Source organism: Eschrichtius robustus, chromosome 20 (genome assembly GCF_028021215.1).
Source record: "Eschrichtius robustus isolate mEscRob2 chromosome 20, mEscRob2.pri, whole genome shotgun sequence".
Classification (NCBI taxonomy): domain Eukaryota; kingdom Metazoa; phylum Chordata; class Mammalia; order Artiodactyla; family Eschrichtiidae; genus Eschrichtius; species Eschrichtius robustus.
In genome coordinates this window covers 65480355-65497630 of record NC_090843.1, presented here as the reverse complement: position 1 = coordinate 65497630, position 17276 = coordinate 65480355, and the positions used below count along the sequence as shown (strand labels likewise).

Here is a 17276-nt window from a genome sequence, read left to right as displayed (position 1 = left end):
CGCCCGGCATCGCCTCATCAGGACAAGAGGTTCCTCTAGTGCTCTTACCGCTAAAACATGTAAAAGGGCTTTAGAAGAGACCAATGTATATATTTTCTATTATCTCATACTGAGAGTCTGTGAGATTAGAAACCACTGGACGCTGAGTATTTTGTTAAAATAATAATTATTATTATTTTTCCCCTTATAAAAATATATGGAAGAAACACATTTCACATCCACCCAGTGCAGAAAATTTAGAAAATAAGGAAAAGTAGCAAGAGGAAAGAACCACCTAGAGTCAAAAGCATCTTCTAACAGGTGCTTTACTATGCATTAAAAAAATCTAGGGTGAATATTTCTGGAGCACCTGCCTGGTGGGGTGTAGCTCTAGATGGTAGGGATAGAGAACCGTAGGCCCAGGGCGCCTGTCCTGCGCTGTGGGAGGCCCGGAGGGAATGCAGCGGGCGCCCGGTGACCGCGCTGTCTGGACACGTCAACGTGGACAGCAGGTGTGTCACAGTAGAATTAGTCCAGCCTCTTTCCCCGTGGTCTAGACCTGCCTTTACAAAAGCGTTCATGTCTCTTGCTGACTCTTTCATGCCAGGACGACATCATTGATGACGTGGACAGCTTCCTCGCTGCAGCAGAGACCCTGAAGGAAAGGGGTGCGTATAAGATCTTCGTGATGGCGACTCACGGCTTGTTGTCCTCCGACGCCCCTCGACTGATCGAGGAATCTGCCATCGATGAGGTAACAGAGCCGGGCTGAGTGTGGGCACAGCTGCCTGGTGCCCGTGCCCGTCCCGACCTGTGGTCACGGGAGCAGGTGGAGAGTGAGCTGCCCTGTAGTTAAGAGTGTTTTCTGTTTGCGTGTCACTGCCTGCAGCCTTTGTGTTCTGCCCGTGGCAGCGGGTGATAGTTTTAGTGCCTCTCGTAAGTGGAGCCCCTGGCCCTGACGGCGCTGCCTGATGCTGGGCACATGCCGTCCCTGAGCTCCGGCACAGCCCTGCAGGGAGAGTGAGAACTTGTGCACCAGAAAAGTTCAGTGACTTCTTAAGGTCAGGCAGCTACGAGCCCCAGCTCGTAGGGTTGAGACCCTAGTTTACCCGATGCTAAAGCCCAGCTCTCTCCCTGGTACAGACGCCCGTGGCATGACGTCGGGAGAGGAAGGCACACGGGGCCACCTTCCTAAACTGCCTGCAGCTCCCAGAGTGGCTGAAGTGAGGCCGGCCAGGTTTCCTGGCCCTCCTTTGTCCACCCCTCATTCCAAGGGCCAGCTAGCTGCGCGGGTTGATTGTGTGAATCACGTTTTTATTATCTTTTAAGAAGCAGAAATGCTGTCTCCTGTATATTCCTGGGTATTGAATCTTCAGTTAGTCGGACTCCTTTTACTTTTCTGAGGCCCACACTTTTCCTCTTCGGCAGCCGCTCTCCCTGAGCCTGGCCCGATGCTCATCATCTCTGATGGGTTCAGGATGCTCTAGCACAGAGAGAAAGCCAGGCTCGCACGGCTCAGCTCGATCCGGCCTCCTTTCTCCGCTGCACGAAACACACATGAAGCGGGAAGACTTCAGGCCCACGGCAGTGCTCACTGGTCTGTCCGCGTGGCGCTAGGCGGGGTTCTCGCGGGTGCTGTGTGTGGGCAGGTTGGCAAGAGCGTGTGGGGGGCTGCTGCAGCCAGGCCCTCGGAACAGAGTGGACTTTGGAGAGGACGCATGAAGCCCCGGACGCGGAGGTCGCACATCCTAGGCCAGCAGGGGGGCTCTTCGGGGGCCATGGGGGCTCAGTCACCGATACCCATACCGGGGAGTCGGGTCAGTAACTGATGGATAAGCTGGGTTCCATATAAACCTGTAGACAAAGCACGGTTGCCCAGTAGATGATAAAGCTATGAACAATGTAAAAGTAACAGCAGGATCAACAGGGTGGGAGGTGGGAGAAGTGGAGATAGGCTGATTTCCCTGTCTTTCAGAAGAGGAGCCAGTAAGGAGGGCTTGGAGTTGATAAATCAAGATTTGAAGTGTTTTTCTTTTTGTTTTTTTAATTAAAAGTAGTTAAATGAAACGTCCAGAATAGGCCTCTATAAATTCAATAGATTGGTGGTTGCCAGGGTTTGAGGAAGGGTGAAATGAGGAGTGGCCGAAGGGGGTACAGCGTTTCTTTTGGGGGAGATACTAATCACAACTCTGAGTATCCTGAAAGTCATTGAATTGTATGCTTTAAATGGGCAAATTGTATAGTATGTGAATTATATCACCATAAAGCTGTTATTTTTAAAAGTGGTTAGAATACATTTGGAAAATTCATTCCCGACTGAGGGTGGCTATCTAGTGAGAAGACTGACCCTCCAAGGTGACCAGGTGGTTCACTTCCTCCTGGGGGCACTGTCCCCGAGCCACTGGGCTCAGAGCAGGTGCAGCCCTGCCTGGGGTCACCCTTCACGCTGATGCCGTGTGGATGGGGCAGAAAATTCTGTTGTTTGATACCAGTGGGTAGGTGTTTTTCCTGTGGGAACTGTTCTTTTACAGGTCATGAGACTTACATGACCCTTCATGTTCCCATTTTTGCCTTAGTTACCAGGAAGATCAAACAGAAAAGGAGTCACACAGTAATTACGATGGGCTAGGTTTTCATGGCCCTGCTGCTGGTTCTCAATGATTCCTGATCGTCTGTTTCAACAATCTCATGGTGTATGTACGTTTTTTATTATAAGCTGTCTTGAGGCTTATTTTGGAAGTAGGGAGTATGTATTATAAACAATAACTTTAAAAATATTCCCATCTATTTTTTTAAGAAGGCTGAGTATTTTTTTTTCCATTTGTAGCTGTTGAAAAATGCTTGTTTCTCCCTTTTTGATTTTCATCAAATCTTTTTAAAATAACAGCTTTATTGACATATACAGTAGTCCCCCTTTATCCACAGGGGATACCTTCCAAGACCCCCCAGTGGATGCCTGAAACCGTGCACGGATAGTACTAAACCCTATGTATAGTCTGTTTTTTCTTGTACATACATACCTACGATAAAGTTTAACTTATTAATTAAGCACAGTAAGAAATTGGCAGTAATAACTAATAATAAAATAGAACAATTATGGCAATATACCTTATTGTGCAAATTTAATGCCTTTTTCATCTTAACTAAGCACTTTCACACACTGTGTCCACAACTTTTGCAATTTGATAATGTGACAGCAAAACTAGCGTGAATTTCTGTTTCCTTCTTCACAAGTTTACGGATGGACGATTCATTCTTACCATAGATCTTAGCAATCTCAGCACCCAGTTTTCTTTCCTTGCAATCTCAGCACCCAGTTTTCTTTCCTTAAGTCGAGAACTTTTGCCTTTTCGCTTAAAGGAAGCACTTCACAGCTTCTCTTTAGTATATCTGAATTGCCAGCCTCACTACTTTTGTAAAATTAAGTAAAATAAGGATCACTTGGACACAAGCACTGTGGTCTGATACCCGAGATGGCTGCTGAGTGACTAACGGGCGGGATCTGCTGGACAAAGGGACGATTCACATCCCGGACGGAGTGAGACGGCCCAAGAGTTCGTCACACTACTCAGAACAGCGCACAATTTTAAACGTATAAATTATTTATTTCTGCAATTTTCCATTTAGTATTTTCAGAGTGAGGTTGACCGTGGGTAACTGAAACTGTGGAAAGTGAAACCTCGGATGGGGGCTGTGGGGGATGTCTGTAATTCACATGCCATATGATTCACCCATTTAAAGTGTATACTTCAGTAGTTTTTAGTATATTCACAGAATTGTGCAACCATTACCACAGTCACCTTTAGAACATTTTCATCCCCCCACAAAGAAACTCCATACCCATTATCAGTCACTCCCCATTTCTTCTCAATCCACTCAGCTTTAGGCAACCAGTAATCTGCTTTCTATCTCTGCAATAGGTTTATCTAATCTGGCCATGTTATATAAATGGAATCATATAATATGTGGCCTTTTATCTCTGGCTTCTTTCACTTAGCATAATGTTTTTTGCAAGTTCATCCATGTTGTAGCAGGTGTCAGTACTTCATTCCTTTTTATTGCCATGTAGTATTTCACTGTATGCGTGTAATTTTTTTGCTTTCTGTTCATAATTTGGGTTGTTTCCACTCCGACTGTTGTGAATAATGCTGTCATGAGCACTCATGTACATGTTTTCAAATGGAGATGTTTTCATTTCTCTTGGGTGTCTACCTAGGAGGAGAATTGCTGGGTCACACGGTAACTCTATGTTTAACCTTTTGAGGAACCTCCAGACTGTTTTCCAACGCAGCCGAACCAGTTTGCATTCCCACCAGCAGTGAATGAGGGTTCCAGTTTCTCCATGTCCTTGCCAGCACTTGCTGTTATCTGTCTTTTTGCCTGTAGCTGTCATAGTGGGTGTAAGGTTTTCAAACCTTAACCTAAGATACAGGTAGCATTCACACTGACTGAAAACATTGCTGAAGGCACAGTAGACCCACAGTCCTCCTGTAAATAGGACTTCAGAGATGTGAGACTATATCAGATTTTCAGGTCAAGCCAGGAAGCTACTTGGTTTTATGATCTCTTGTTTTTCTCTTGATTTGCAGGTGGTGGTTACCAATACAATTCCACATGAAATCCAGAAGCTCCAGTGCCCCAAAATTAAAACTGTGGATATAAGCATGATCCTTTCAGAAGCCATCCGTCGGATTCACAATGGGGAGTCCATGTCCTACCTTTTCAGAAACATAGGTTTAGATGACTGAGCAGCTTTCCTTTCTTAAAACTCTCGAGGGCCAAACTGGAATAGTAAGAATAGGCACCGTGAGGCGCATGCCTGGCTGATGTGTTTCACAGGGACCGTCTGTGTCTTGTTCCTTTTGTTAATTCCTGTGAAGATAGACCAACTTCTTAAGTCCATTTGGGTGTTTGTGAGTTTATGGGGGCAGTTTTTATAAAAGAAAAACTATATTCTCCTCTCAAGTAAGTTAAGACCTGGTTGTGTTCAGTTTACCTGTTGAAAAAATAGCTTGGAAAAAAAATTTTAAGCTCACAAACAACCTTTTCCCAAAGTTGCTGGAGCCCAGGTGCTTTAAAAAGTTAATAAAGTAAAATGATATACTGTATGATACTGCAGGTGAAAAGCCAAAAAGATTATGCTGTGAAGTCCAGTAAATTACATTTTTAGAAATGCTTTTATAGACACGCATATGGAATATGTGACCGTTATTTATTTTCTGCAACAAAAGAAGGAATAAAAACTGTATTTGTGTGTGTTTTTTTTTTTTTTTTAACTTTGTGTTTTGGCAATTGTTTTATAACTAAAATAAAATGAGAGCTGAATGTACATGCTGTGGATGTTGAAATGTTCACCAGCTTGTTGAGATTTCCGCAGCTTTGGGGTGATGCAGTCATCTCTTCGGGATGTAATCTTCCCTGTTCTGTTTGTCCAGGACCCTGCACGTTCTCGACGCATAGTCACTTGACTGCAGCAGGAGAGGAATTGGAACACCAGCTGTGAGCCACTGGGGCAGGTCAGGAGTTGGCGTGAGCTGCCATCTGCATCTTGGCGTGGCTCCTTGGCGTGGCATCTTTGTTCTGCTCCTTGTTTAAACAAAATGCAGCACTGCATGCTCTGGAGAATGAGATGCTGGCGGGGAGGGGGTTACAGAGGGCAAGCGATGTGACCCTTGTCAGTGTCAAGCATCTAATATTGTCTGTCAGAGTTCAGAACTCAAAACTCTACCTTAGAGTTTATCAGGCTGGGAGACACTGGGGTCCCTTGAGTTATGCCACTAAGGTCATGTAATGGCAGTCCCCTCCAATTCATGCAAGAAAGAATTAAGACTTTCTTATAAAGAAAAAGATTACTTTTTCTTCCAAAAAACCTTAAACCTTTGCTTTCTGAGTGCATGCTCAGAAAAGACCTGAGAAAGCCTTTAAGCTCGCACCTCTGGCTGCCCTTGAGGTTCTGTGTAAGCAAGAAGTGAGGGCCAAGGCCAGGTTGTAAATTTTCTGGCAAAGTGTCGAAGGCATGCCCCAGGACACACAGCCCATCTACAGACTGGGAGAGTTGTTCTCTCGCTCTCTTTTTTTTTTTTTTTTTTTTTTTTTGGTTTCAGGGTTTTACGGAAGTGTGTGGTGACTCACTAGCTGACTGTCCAGAGATTTCAGTTGCCACAGACAACAAAGAATACAGACTTTACAAAATCAGTTGAGAAAAGCCACTACGCAAACAAACCCTGGGGAGGGAGGAGAATCTGATTTCCAGACTTTCACATTATAATATTTAAAATACCAGTTGTCAACAACAAGAAAAAATTCCGAGGCATATAAAGAAACAAGAAGGTTGGGCCCATACACAGGGTCTTCCTTGAGGAAGCTCAGACTTTAGACCTACTAGACAAAGACTTGAAGTCATCTGTTTTAAACATGCTCAAGAGCTAAAGGAAATCATGGGAATTATGTCTCACCAAATGGAGAATATCAATAAGGAGAGAGAAATAATAAAAGTGAACCAGACAGAGAGGATTTGAGGAAGATGGAGTAGGAAGCACCAGGAATCTGTCTCTCCACCTGGACAGTTGCAGTGGCAAATACATCTGATGATTTTGGAATTCTGGAGTCTGTTGAAGGTTTGCAATTTCCAGGGGAAGTGTTGGACAGTAGATTATAGCTAATTTTGGTCAAAACCGGCTCTTAGTACAGTTGGAGATACCCGGCCCCAACTCCCAGCCCTGTGGCAGGCAGCTCTGCACACGTTCCTGGAGCAGTCTGTACCAGCTTGTGGGAACCAGGATAGGCAAAAAGGCCCCCTCCTGCAGATAGCAGGGATCTGTGCTCTGATAGCTGATACCGGCTTCTGATCAAAGAAGTGCAAAGAGGCTGGTAGCCATTGTTACTTCACCTCCCCCATTGTTGCAAGCTCCTCCTCCTCCAGCTGAAGAAGGAATAGTGCCTAACTCATGCTATGAGGCCAGCATTACCCTACTACAAAAAACAAAGACATTACAAGAAAAATAAAGCAAAGTCCAATATCTCAAGAACATAGGTGCAAAGATCCTCAACAAATTATTAGCAGAACAATTCCAGCAATGTATAAAAAGAATTATGCATAACCAAGTGGGTTTATCCCAGATATGCAAGGCTGTCTCAACATTTGAAAATCAACTCGTGTAATCCATCACATCAACAGACTAAAAAAAGAAAAATTACATGATTATATCAATTGATGCAGAAAAATCATCTGACAAAATCCAACATCCATTCATGATAAAAACTGAGTGACATAGTAGAGAGGGAATTTCCTCATCTTGTTAAAGAATATCTTCAGACAACCTACAGTGAACAGCATACTTACTGGTGAGAAACAAGAAGCTTTCCCACTAAGATCAGAAATAAGGCAAGGATGTCTCCTCTCATCACTCTTTTTCAACATTGTACTGGAAAGCCAAGTTAATGCAATAAGACAAGGATTTAAAAGGTACACAAATTGGGAAGGAAGAAATAAAACTGCTTTGTTCTCAGATAATATCATCAATGTAGAAAATCTGAAAGAGTAACAATGCCTCCACCCCAACTCAGAACTAATAAGTGATTATAGTTAGATTGCAGGATACAAAGTCAATTGGTTTTCTATATACCAGCAATGAACAAGTGGAATTTGAAAAAAAAAATACAATACCATTTACATTAGCACCACAAATATGACATACTTAGGTATAAATCTAACAAAACATGTATAAGATCTATATAAGGAAAACTGCAAAACTCTGATGAAAAATCAAAGAACTAAATAAATGGAGAGATAGTCCATATTCATGGAGAGGAAGACTTAATTGTCAAGATGTCAGTTCTTTCAAACTTGATCTAAAGATTCAGTGCAATCCCAGGGACTTCCCTGGTGGTGCAGTTGTTAAGAATCCAACTACCAGTACAGGGGACACGGGTTCGAGCCCTGGTCTAGGAAGATCCCACATGCCGCAGAGCAACTAAGCCCATGCGCCACACTTACTGAGCCTGTGCTCTAGAGCCACGAGCTACAACTACTGAAGCCCGCACACCTAGAGCCCATGCTCTGCAACAGAGAGAAGCCACCACAATGAGAAGCCCACGCACCGCAACGAAGAGTAGCCCTTGCTCGCCACAACTAGAGAAAGCCCGTACGCAGCAACAAAGACCCAGTGCAGCCAAAAGTAAATAAATAAAAAGATTCAATGCAATCCCAATCAAAATCCCACCAAGTTATTATGTGGATTTTGACAAACTGATCCTAAAGTTTACATGGAGAGATAAAAGACTCAGGATCACCAATACAATATTGAAGGAGAAGAGCAAGGTTGGCGTATTCACACTACCCCACTTCAAGACAACTCTAAAACTACCATAATCACAAGTGTGGTATTGTTGAAAGAAAAGACATACAGACCAATTGAACAGAATAGAGAGCACCCAGAAATAGACCCACATATATATAGTCAACCAGTCTTTGACAAAGGAGCAAAGGCAACATAGTGGACCAAAAATAATTTTTTCAACAAGTAGTACTTGAATAGCTGGATATTCACATGGGAAAAAAAATGAATGTAGACTTAAGTGTAAAAGTCAAAAACATAAAACTCGTAGAAGAAAACCTAGATGACCTTGGTATGGCAGTGACTTTTTAGATATGACACCAAAGGGATGGTCCATGATAGAAATAATTGGTAAACTGGAATTAACTAAAATTAAAAACTTTTGCTCTGTGAAATGCACTGTTAAGAGAGTGAAAGACAAGCCACAGACTGGGAGAAAAATCTTTGGAAAACACTTACCTGATAAAGAACTGGTAAAAACAGTTAAATCTCAATAATAAGAAAACAATAACCCGATTAAAAATTGGGCTGAAGACCTTACAGACACCACCAAAGAAAATACACAGATGGCAAATAAGCATATGAAAAGATGCTCTCTATCGCATGTCTTCAAGGAACTAAAAATTAAAACAACGAGATACACTACACACTTATTAGAATGACCAAAATCTGGGACACTGACAACACCAAATGCTGACAAGGATGTGGAGCAACAGGAACTCCGTCATTGCTAGTGGGAATGCAAAATAATCACTTTGGCAGAAAACTAAACACACTTTTACCATGTGATCCAGCAGTCTTGCTCCTTGGTACTTACCCAAAGGAGTCAAAAACTTACGTCCACATAAAAACCTGCACATGGAATTTTATAGCAGTTTTATTCATAATTGCCAAAACTTGGAAGCAATCAAAATGTGCTTCAGTAAGTGAGTGGATAAATAAACTGTGGTACTTCCAGACAGTGGAATATTATTCAAGCAGCAAAAAGGAATGAGTTATCCATGAAATGATGTGGAGGAAACTAAAATGAATCTTATTAGACAATCTGAAAAAGCTATATACTATATGACTCCAACTATATGACAGTCTTTATGGAGACTAAAAAGATCAGTGGTTGCCAGGGGCTGGTGTGGGGATGGAGGGAGGACTAGATAGAGCACAGAAGATTTTTGTGGCAGTGAAAAATACTCTTGTGTGATACTACAATGATGGATCTATGTCATTATACATATGTCTAAACCCATAGAATGTACAACACCAAGAGTAAACCCTAATGCAAACTGTGGACTTCGGGTGGTGATGACGTGTCCATGTATGTTCACCAGTTGTGACAAATGTACCGCTCTGGTGGGGTTGCTGATAATGGAGAGACTGTGCGTGTTGGGGGCTGGGGCCATGCGGGAAATCTCTGTACCTGCCGCTCAGTATTGCTGTGAACTTAAAACTGCTCTAAAAAAAATAAAGTCTTTAAAAAAAAACAAAAACGAAAAACCTAGACTGGTTTGTCAAAAAACTGCGTACCAAAGCCTAGCCAAGCTGACTAGTAAAATTCACCATCGTATTAGGATAATGATTGTAATCCCCAGGGCAACCACTAAGAAAATAAGTAAAAAATACATAGGAAAAGAAAGGAGAAGGGGACCAAAATGGTAGACTAGAAAATATCTATGCAACACCAAAAAGGGAGTAGTGGAGGAATTGAGGACTAAAAAAGATATGACATATAGAAAACAAATAGCAAACTGGCAGAAGTGTTTCCTTATCAGTAATTATATTAACGTCAATGAATACAACTTTCCAATCAAAAGGCAGACATTGGCAGGATGGATTTTTAAAAAATGATCCAACTGGGAGTTCTCTGGGGATCCAGTGGTTAGGACTCGGTGCTTTCACTGCTAGGGCCAAGGTTCAATCCCTGGTCGGGGGACTAAGATCCCACAAGCCATGCAGTGTGGCCAAACAAACAAAACTTACACAATGTTAAAAGAAATTAAAAATTATTTTAAAAAAGTGATCCAACTATATGCTGTGTGCAAAAGAATTGTCTCCAGAGACACAAATAAGGTTGAAAGTGAAAAGATGGAAAGATATTTGATACAAAGAGCAACCAAAAGAGGGACTTCCCTGGTGGTCCAGTGGTAAAGAATCCACCTTCCAATGCAGGGGATGCGGGTTCTGTCCCTGGTCAGGGAACTAAGATCCCGCATGCCACAGGGCAACTAAGTCCGTGTGCCACAACTACTGAGCCTGTGCGCCTCAACTAGAGAAACTGCGTGCTCTGGAGCCCATGTGCCACAACTAGAGAGAAGCCCACACGCTGCAAAGAAGAGCCCATGCGCCGTAATGAAAGATCCCATGTGCCGCAACTAGGACCCAATGCAGCCAAAACAATAAGGAAAAATAAATATTTTAAAAAAAGAGTAACCAAAAGAATTGGGGTGGCTATACAAATATCAGAAAAAGTAGACTTTAACACAAAAATTCCTGCAAGAGACAGAGAAGGACATTATATGATTATAAAAGGGTCAGTTCATTAAGACAATATAAAAATTATAAATACATATGCACCTAACGACGGAGCCCCCAATAAATGTGAAGGAAAAACTGACAGAATTGAAGGGACAGTAGGCAATTCAATAATAATAGTTGGAGACTTAAGCACCCTCTGAAGATAATAGATAGAACTAGATAAATGATCAATAGGGAAACAGAGGATTTGAACAACAGTATAAACCAATTCTACTTAATGGACATGTAGAGAACAAAAGCAAAATACACCCAACAAGAGCAAAATACACATTCTTCTCAAGTGCACATAGAACATTCTCCAGGATAGACCACATGATAAACCACAAAATAAGTCTCAATAAAATGATTGAAATCATACAAAGTGTCTTCTCTGACCACAATGTAATGAAATAGAAATCAGTAACCGAAGGAAATCAGGAAAATTCACAAATGCATGGAAATTAGAAAACATTTTTTAAAAACCAGTGGGATGAAAGAAGAAATCAGAAGGTGAATTAGAAAATACTTTGAGGGACTTCTCTGGTGGTCCAGTGATTAAGACTCCGTGCTCCCAATGCAGGGGGCCCGAGTTCCATCCCTGGTCAGGGGACTAGATCCTGCATGCCACAACTAAGAGCCTGCATGCTGCAACTAAGATCCGGTGCAGCCAAATAAATAAATAAATATTTTTTAAAAAGAAAATGTGTGTTTTTTTCCATTCCATTGGATTCACCTTGGTTTGTAGCATGTAATATAACTAGTATGTTATATATATGTGTATACTAATTGAAATTTTTAACAGATTTGTACTTTTTAAAAAATAAATTTATTTATTTATATTTTCTTTTTTGGCTGCGTTGGGTCTTCGTTGCTGCACACGGGCTTTTCTCCAGTTGCGGTGAGCAAGAGCTACTCTTCGTCGTGGTGCGCACTTCTCATTGCAGTGGCTTCTCTTGTTGTGGAGCACAGGCTCTAGGCGCACGGGCTTCAGTAGTTGTGGCTCACAGGCTCAGTAGTTGTGGCTCACGGGCTGTAGAGCGCAGGCTCAGTAGTTGTGGTGCATGGGCTTAGTTGCTCCGCGGCCTGTGGGATCTTCCCGGACCAGGGAATGAACCTGTGTCCCCTGCATTGGCAGGCGGATTCTTAACCACTGCCGCCAGGGAAGCCCTGTACTTTTTTTTAATGAAAGTTCCTGGTTCTGCTTGACCAAATAGTGCAATCATTATTTTTTTAAATATTGTAGCTGATTTCAGAGGGATAATCACTAATAAATGTATGATGTATATCAAGTATTGCCCCCCCAAAAATATATAACATCCAAAAGAATGAAATACGTGGAGTATTGCAATTTTAACAATATTAAGTCTTCCAATCCATGAACATGGGGTGTGTTTCCATTTTATTTAGGTCTTCAATTTCTTTCAGCAATGTTTTGAAATTTTCATTTTGTGATATCTCGTTGTTTTGATTTGCATTTCCCTAACAACTAGTGATGTTGAGCATCTTTTCATGTACCTGTTGGCCATTCATATATCTTTTTTTGAAAAATGTCTATTCAGGCCTTTTGCCCATTTTTAAATCAGATTTTTAAATTTTATTTATTTATTTTGCTATTGAGTTGTATGAATTCTTTATTTTTTTTTTTTGCATATTAACCCCTTATCAGATACAGGTTTGCAAATATTTTCTCCCATTCTGTAGGTTGTCTTTTCAGTTTGTTGATTTTTTCCTTTGATATTCAGAAATCTTTTAGTTTGATATATAGTTCCACTTGTTTTTTTATTTTATTGCTTGTGCTTTAGGTGTCATATCCAAAAAATCATTGCCAAGACCCATGTCAAGGAGCTTTTTTTACTATATTTACTTCTAGGAGTTTTTCATAGTTTCAGGTCTTACATTTAAGTCTTTAATTCATTTCAAGTTAATTTTTGTAAGTGGTTTAAGATAGGGGTCTAGTTTCATTGTTTTACATGTGAATTTCCAATTTTCCCAGCACCATTTATTAAAGAGACTGTCTTTTCTCATTGAGTATTCTCGGATCCCTTGTCAAATATTAGTTGACTGTACATGCTTGGGTTTGTTTCTGGGCTCTCAGTTCTGTTCCATGGGTCTATTTGTCTGTTTTTATGCCAGAACCAGACTGTTTTGATTACTACAGTTTTATAATATAGCTTAAAATCAGGAAGTGTGATGTCTCCGGCTTTGTTCTTCTTTCTCAGGATTTGGCTATTTGGGGTCTTTTGTGTTTCCATATAAGTTTTAGGATTGTTTTTTTCTACTTCTCTAAAAAACGCCATTGGAATCTTGATAGGAATTGCATTGACTCTGTAGATGGCTTTTGGCAGTATTGACATTTTAACAATATTAATTCTTCCAATCTGTGAACACAAGATACCTTTCCATTTATTTGCATCTTCTTCAATTTCATCAATGTCTTAATTGTTTTCAGAGTAGCGATCTTTCATCTTCTTGGTTAAGTTTATTCCCAAGTATTTTATTGGTTTTGATGCTATTGTAAATGGGATCATTTTCTTTATTTCCTTTTCAGGTAATTTGTTGTTAGTGTATAGTAATGCTACTGACTTTTGTATGTTAATTTTGTATTCTGCAACTTTACTGAATTTGTTGACTAGATTTAACAGGGTTTTTTTGTTTGTTTTTGTTTTGTTTTGTTTTGGTGGAGTCTTTAGGATTTTTTATACATACAATATCATGTCATCTTCAGATAGAGACAGTTTTACTTCTTCCTTTCCAATTCTGAGGCCTGTTGTTTCTGTTTCTTGTCTGACTGCCCTGGCAAAGACTTCCAGTGCTGTGTTGGATAGCAGTGGGGAGAGGGAACACTCTTGTCTTATTCCTGATCTTGGAGGAAAAGTTTTCAGCCTTTCACCACTGAGTATGATGTTAGCTGTGGGCTTTTCATACATGGCCTTTATTATGTTGAGGAACTTCCTTCTGTACCTAATTTGTTAAGAGTTTTTATCATGAATGGATGTTGAATTTTGTCAAATGCTTATTCTGCCTCTATTGAGGGATCATATGATTTTTATTCTTTCTTTCTATTAATGTGATTTATCACATTGATTTCCATATGTTGAACTATCCTTGCATCCCAGGTATAAATCTCACTTAATCGTGGTGAATGATCCTTTTAATGTGCTGCTGAGTTTGGTTTGCTAGTATTTTATTGAGAATTTTTGCACCTAAATTCATCAGGGATATTGGTTCTTTACTTGTAGCGTCCTTCTCTGGCTTTGGCATCAGGGTAATGCTAGCCTTGTCATGTGACCTTGAGAGTGTTCAAGCTCCTCTTTGATGTTCTTGGGAAGATTTTGAGAAGGATTGGCATTAATTCTCCAATGTTTGGCAGAATTCACCAGTGAAGCCATCTGGTCCTGGGCTTTTCTTCATTTGGAAATTTATGATTACTGACTCAATCTCATTACCAGGAATTGGTCTGTTCAGACTTTCTATCTCTTCCTGATTCAATCTTGGTAGTTCGTATGTTTCTAAGAATTTTTCCGTTTATTGTAGGTTGTTCAGTTGGTTGGCATATAGTTGTTCATAGTAGCCTCTTGTCATCCTTTGTATTCCTGTTGTATCAGTTGTAATGTCTCCTTTTTCATTTAAAATTTCGTTGATATGTGTCCTCTCTCTTTTTTCCTCTGTTAGTCTAGCTAAAGGTTTGTCAATTTTTTTATCTTTTTAAAGAACCAGCTCTTAGTTTGGTTAATCTTTGTTATTGCTTTCCTGTTCTCTATTTCATTTATTTCTACTCTAGTCTTTGTTACTCCCTTCCTTCTGCTAACTTTGGGCTCCATTTGTTTTTTTCCTAGTTCCTTGAGTCATAGTGTTTGGTTATTTTGGGGGGATCTTTCTTGCTTCTTAATTGAGGCATTTATTGCTATATAATTCCCTCTTGGAACTGCTTTTGCTGCAACCTATAAGTTTTGGTATGTTGTGTTTCCATTTTTATCCGTCTGAAGGAACTTTTTTATTTCCCCTATAATTTCTTCTTTGATCCATTGGTTTTTCAGGAGAGTGTTGCTTAATTTCCATGCATTTGTGAATTTTCCAGTTTTCTTCTTGTTATTGGTTTCTAGTTTCATACCTCTGTGGTCAGAGAAGATACTTGGTATGATTTCGGTCTTCTTGAATTTGCTATGACCTCTTTTGTGGCCCAACATATAGTCTATTCTAGAAAATGTTCCATATGCACTTGAGAATATGTATTCTGCTGTCATTAGATAGAATGTTCTGCATATGTCTGTTAGGTCTATTGGTTTGTAGTGTTGTTCAAATCCACTGTATCCTTATGCTTCTCTGTCTGGATGATCTATCCATTGTTAGAGTGAGGCATTTAAGTCCCCTACTGTTATTGTATTGCTGTTTATTTGAAGAAAATCTTAACAGGTGCTGGGTTCTACCTTGGTTCAGTACATCTCTGCAGGAGGCCAAGACCTCTAACGCCTTTTAAATTCCAGAAGCCTATGTTTTTTATTCTCAAGGTAAAATGCACATAACATAAAATTCACCACTTAAACTATTTTAAAGTATACAATCCAGTGGCCCCTAGAGAGCTTCAGGATGGGGGCTGGACACCAGAAAGACCAAGGCATGATTAGAGGATTGGAAGTTTCAATCTTGAGCTAATTATTAGTGCCAGTGATTTAATCCATCGTGCCTAGGTGACAACACCTCCATAAAAGCCCCACACGATGAAGGGAACACACTGTCCCAGGCTGGTGAACACACTGCTGCTAGGACTCTTCTGGACTTCACTCAATGGACCTCTTCATCGGAATCCTTTGTAAATATCCTTTATAACAATCATAAGTAATCGAGTGTTTCCCTGAGTTCTGTGAGCCATCCTAGCAAATTATCAAACCTGAAGAAGGGGTATGGGAGCTCCCAATTTACAGACGGTCAGCAGAAGTATGGGAGGCCCAGGACTTGCACCTGGCATGTGAAGTGGGAGCAGTTTTGCCCGACCGAGCCCTTAGCCTGTGGGGTCTGCGCTAACTCGCAGATAATGTCAGAATTGAGTTGAGTCACAGGACACCCAGTTGGTGTCCAGAGGGATGGAGAATTGGCCGGAGTGGAGAAAACCCACACCCATTTGGTGTCAGAAGTGGTGTTTGTAAACAGGACATAAAGGCTCCCTTCATTTCCTCCACTGCCGCCCTCTCCCTGTCGCCATCCATCAGCTCTTCTTGGCCTCCTTTCCCCAGGCCTTTCGATCAGAAGGTGGAGGGGGTGGCAGGGTGGTCTCTAAGTGGTTTATTTCCTTCCGAGACCCAGGCTGAGGAGCGGGAACCAAATACTGTTCTTTCAGCTACTGCATCTTTAGGAGACCAGTTTAATAAATCTGGACATTATCCCGTTGTGTCCTTCTGACCAGTACAAAGTGATCTTTTGATTCACGATACATTTCTAGCAATGGCTTGGGAAGCAAAACCACCTGAGAGGCTAGTTTGTTGAAGGTGAGGGTAGTTGGGGAGGGGCGGTCTGAGCTTGCCTGACTTTACTGTAAGCAGTGACTTACTTTTTCTTCCCTGTCTAGTCCTGCATGTGAGGGGATTAATCTTTAAACCCTCCGCCTTGGTTACCGAGTAACAGGCACAGTTGGTTTTGCAGGCCAGTGTGTTCCCAGTGCCAGCCGTTCACTCATTAACACTTCTGGAGGGGCTGCGTGTCCCGGTTAAACTCCAAATGTCACACACTGAGACCCACCCGGCTGTACACACTGATTTAACGAGTGAGCAAGCATCTGAGCAGGAAGGACCCAGTGGAACCAGAGACATCATTGCCACCAACGGGGAGCATCTGGGGTCAGATGTGGAGCTGAAGCCCAGCTCTGGCCCTCAAGTGGTCATGCAGGGACAGGTGGCCAGCCTCCTGCCTTCGTTCCTTGACTGTGACCCATACCACCTACTCTGAGCACAAAATGGGACAGTGTGCAGAAGAGCTAAGCATGGTGGCCCTCAGCCCCTGGCAGACGCTTGCTAGATACTGGGACCCAGTATCTGTGGTCCTGGGAGACCCTGGGGACCCAAGAGGATGGTCAGGATGGGACGGTTTGGCCTGATCACTGGTCTAGAAAAGGGAGCAGGAAATTTGGCGAGAGGCCTTTATTGTCCAACGAAGGATGTTCTAGGACCAGGGCTGCCGTGGCTGGGAGTGAACCACGTGACGCAAGTCACTATCCCAAGACCCTCTCGGTCCACTCCCGGCCTGCTGGCTGCAGAAGGATGTGGCTGCCATCCTGGCAGTGTCCCCAGAAGTGGGGCATCTGTCCCCAACCCTCCGTGCTTCTTATCCGAATTACATACAGGTTCAGCCACCCATTCAGTGACGACCCCTTTCTGGGACTATTCTGGTTACCTTTGGATCCACTAGGCTCCCTTTACTTTTCCCAAGCCTCCCCCGAGCGCTCCCCACTCCCTCGATCCC

At 41.9% G+C, this 17276-nt stretch overlaps 1 protein-coding gene across 3 annotated transcripts in view; it reads left to right on the top strand.

Annotated features, from left to right (window-relative positions):
* The window catches only part of PRPSAP2 (phosphoribosyl pyrophosphate synthetase associated protein 2), a 39228-nt gene extending 29470 nt beyond the window's left edge, over positions 1-9758 (top strand). For 2 of the 3 annotated variants that reach the window (XM_068529928.1, XM_068529929.1), the window contains 2 exons: positions 587-733; positions 4569-9758. In XM_068529928.1, the coding sequence (XP_068386029.1) occupies positions 587-733; positions 4569-4727 (306 nt within the window). In that variant the 3' untranslated portion in view covers positions 4728-9758. The remainder of the gene's footprint in view (positions 1-586; positions 734-4568) is intronic. The other variant, XM_068529930.1, reaches the window with a different exon arrangement.
* The last annotated feature ends 7518 nt before the right edge of the window (positions 9759-17276 follow it).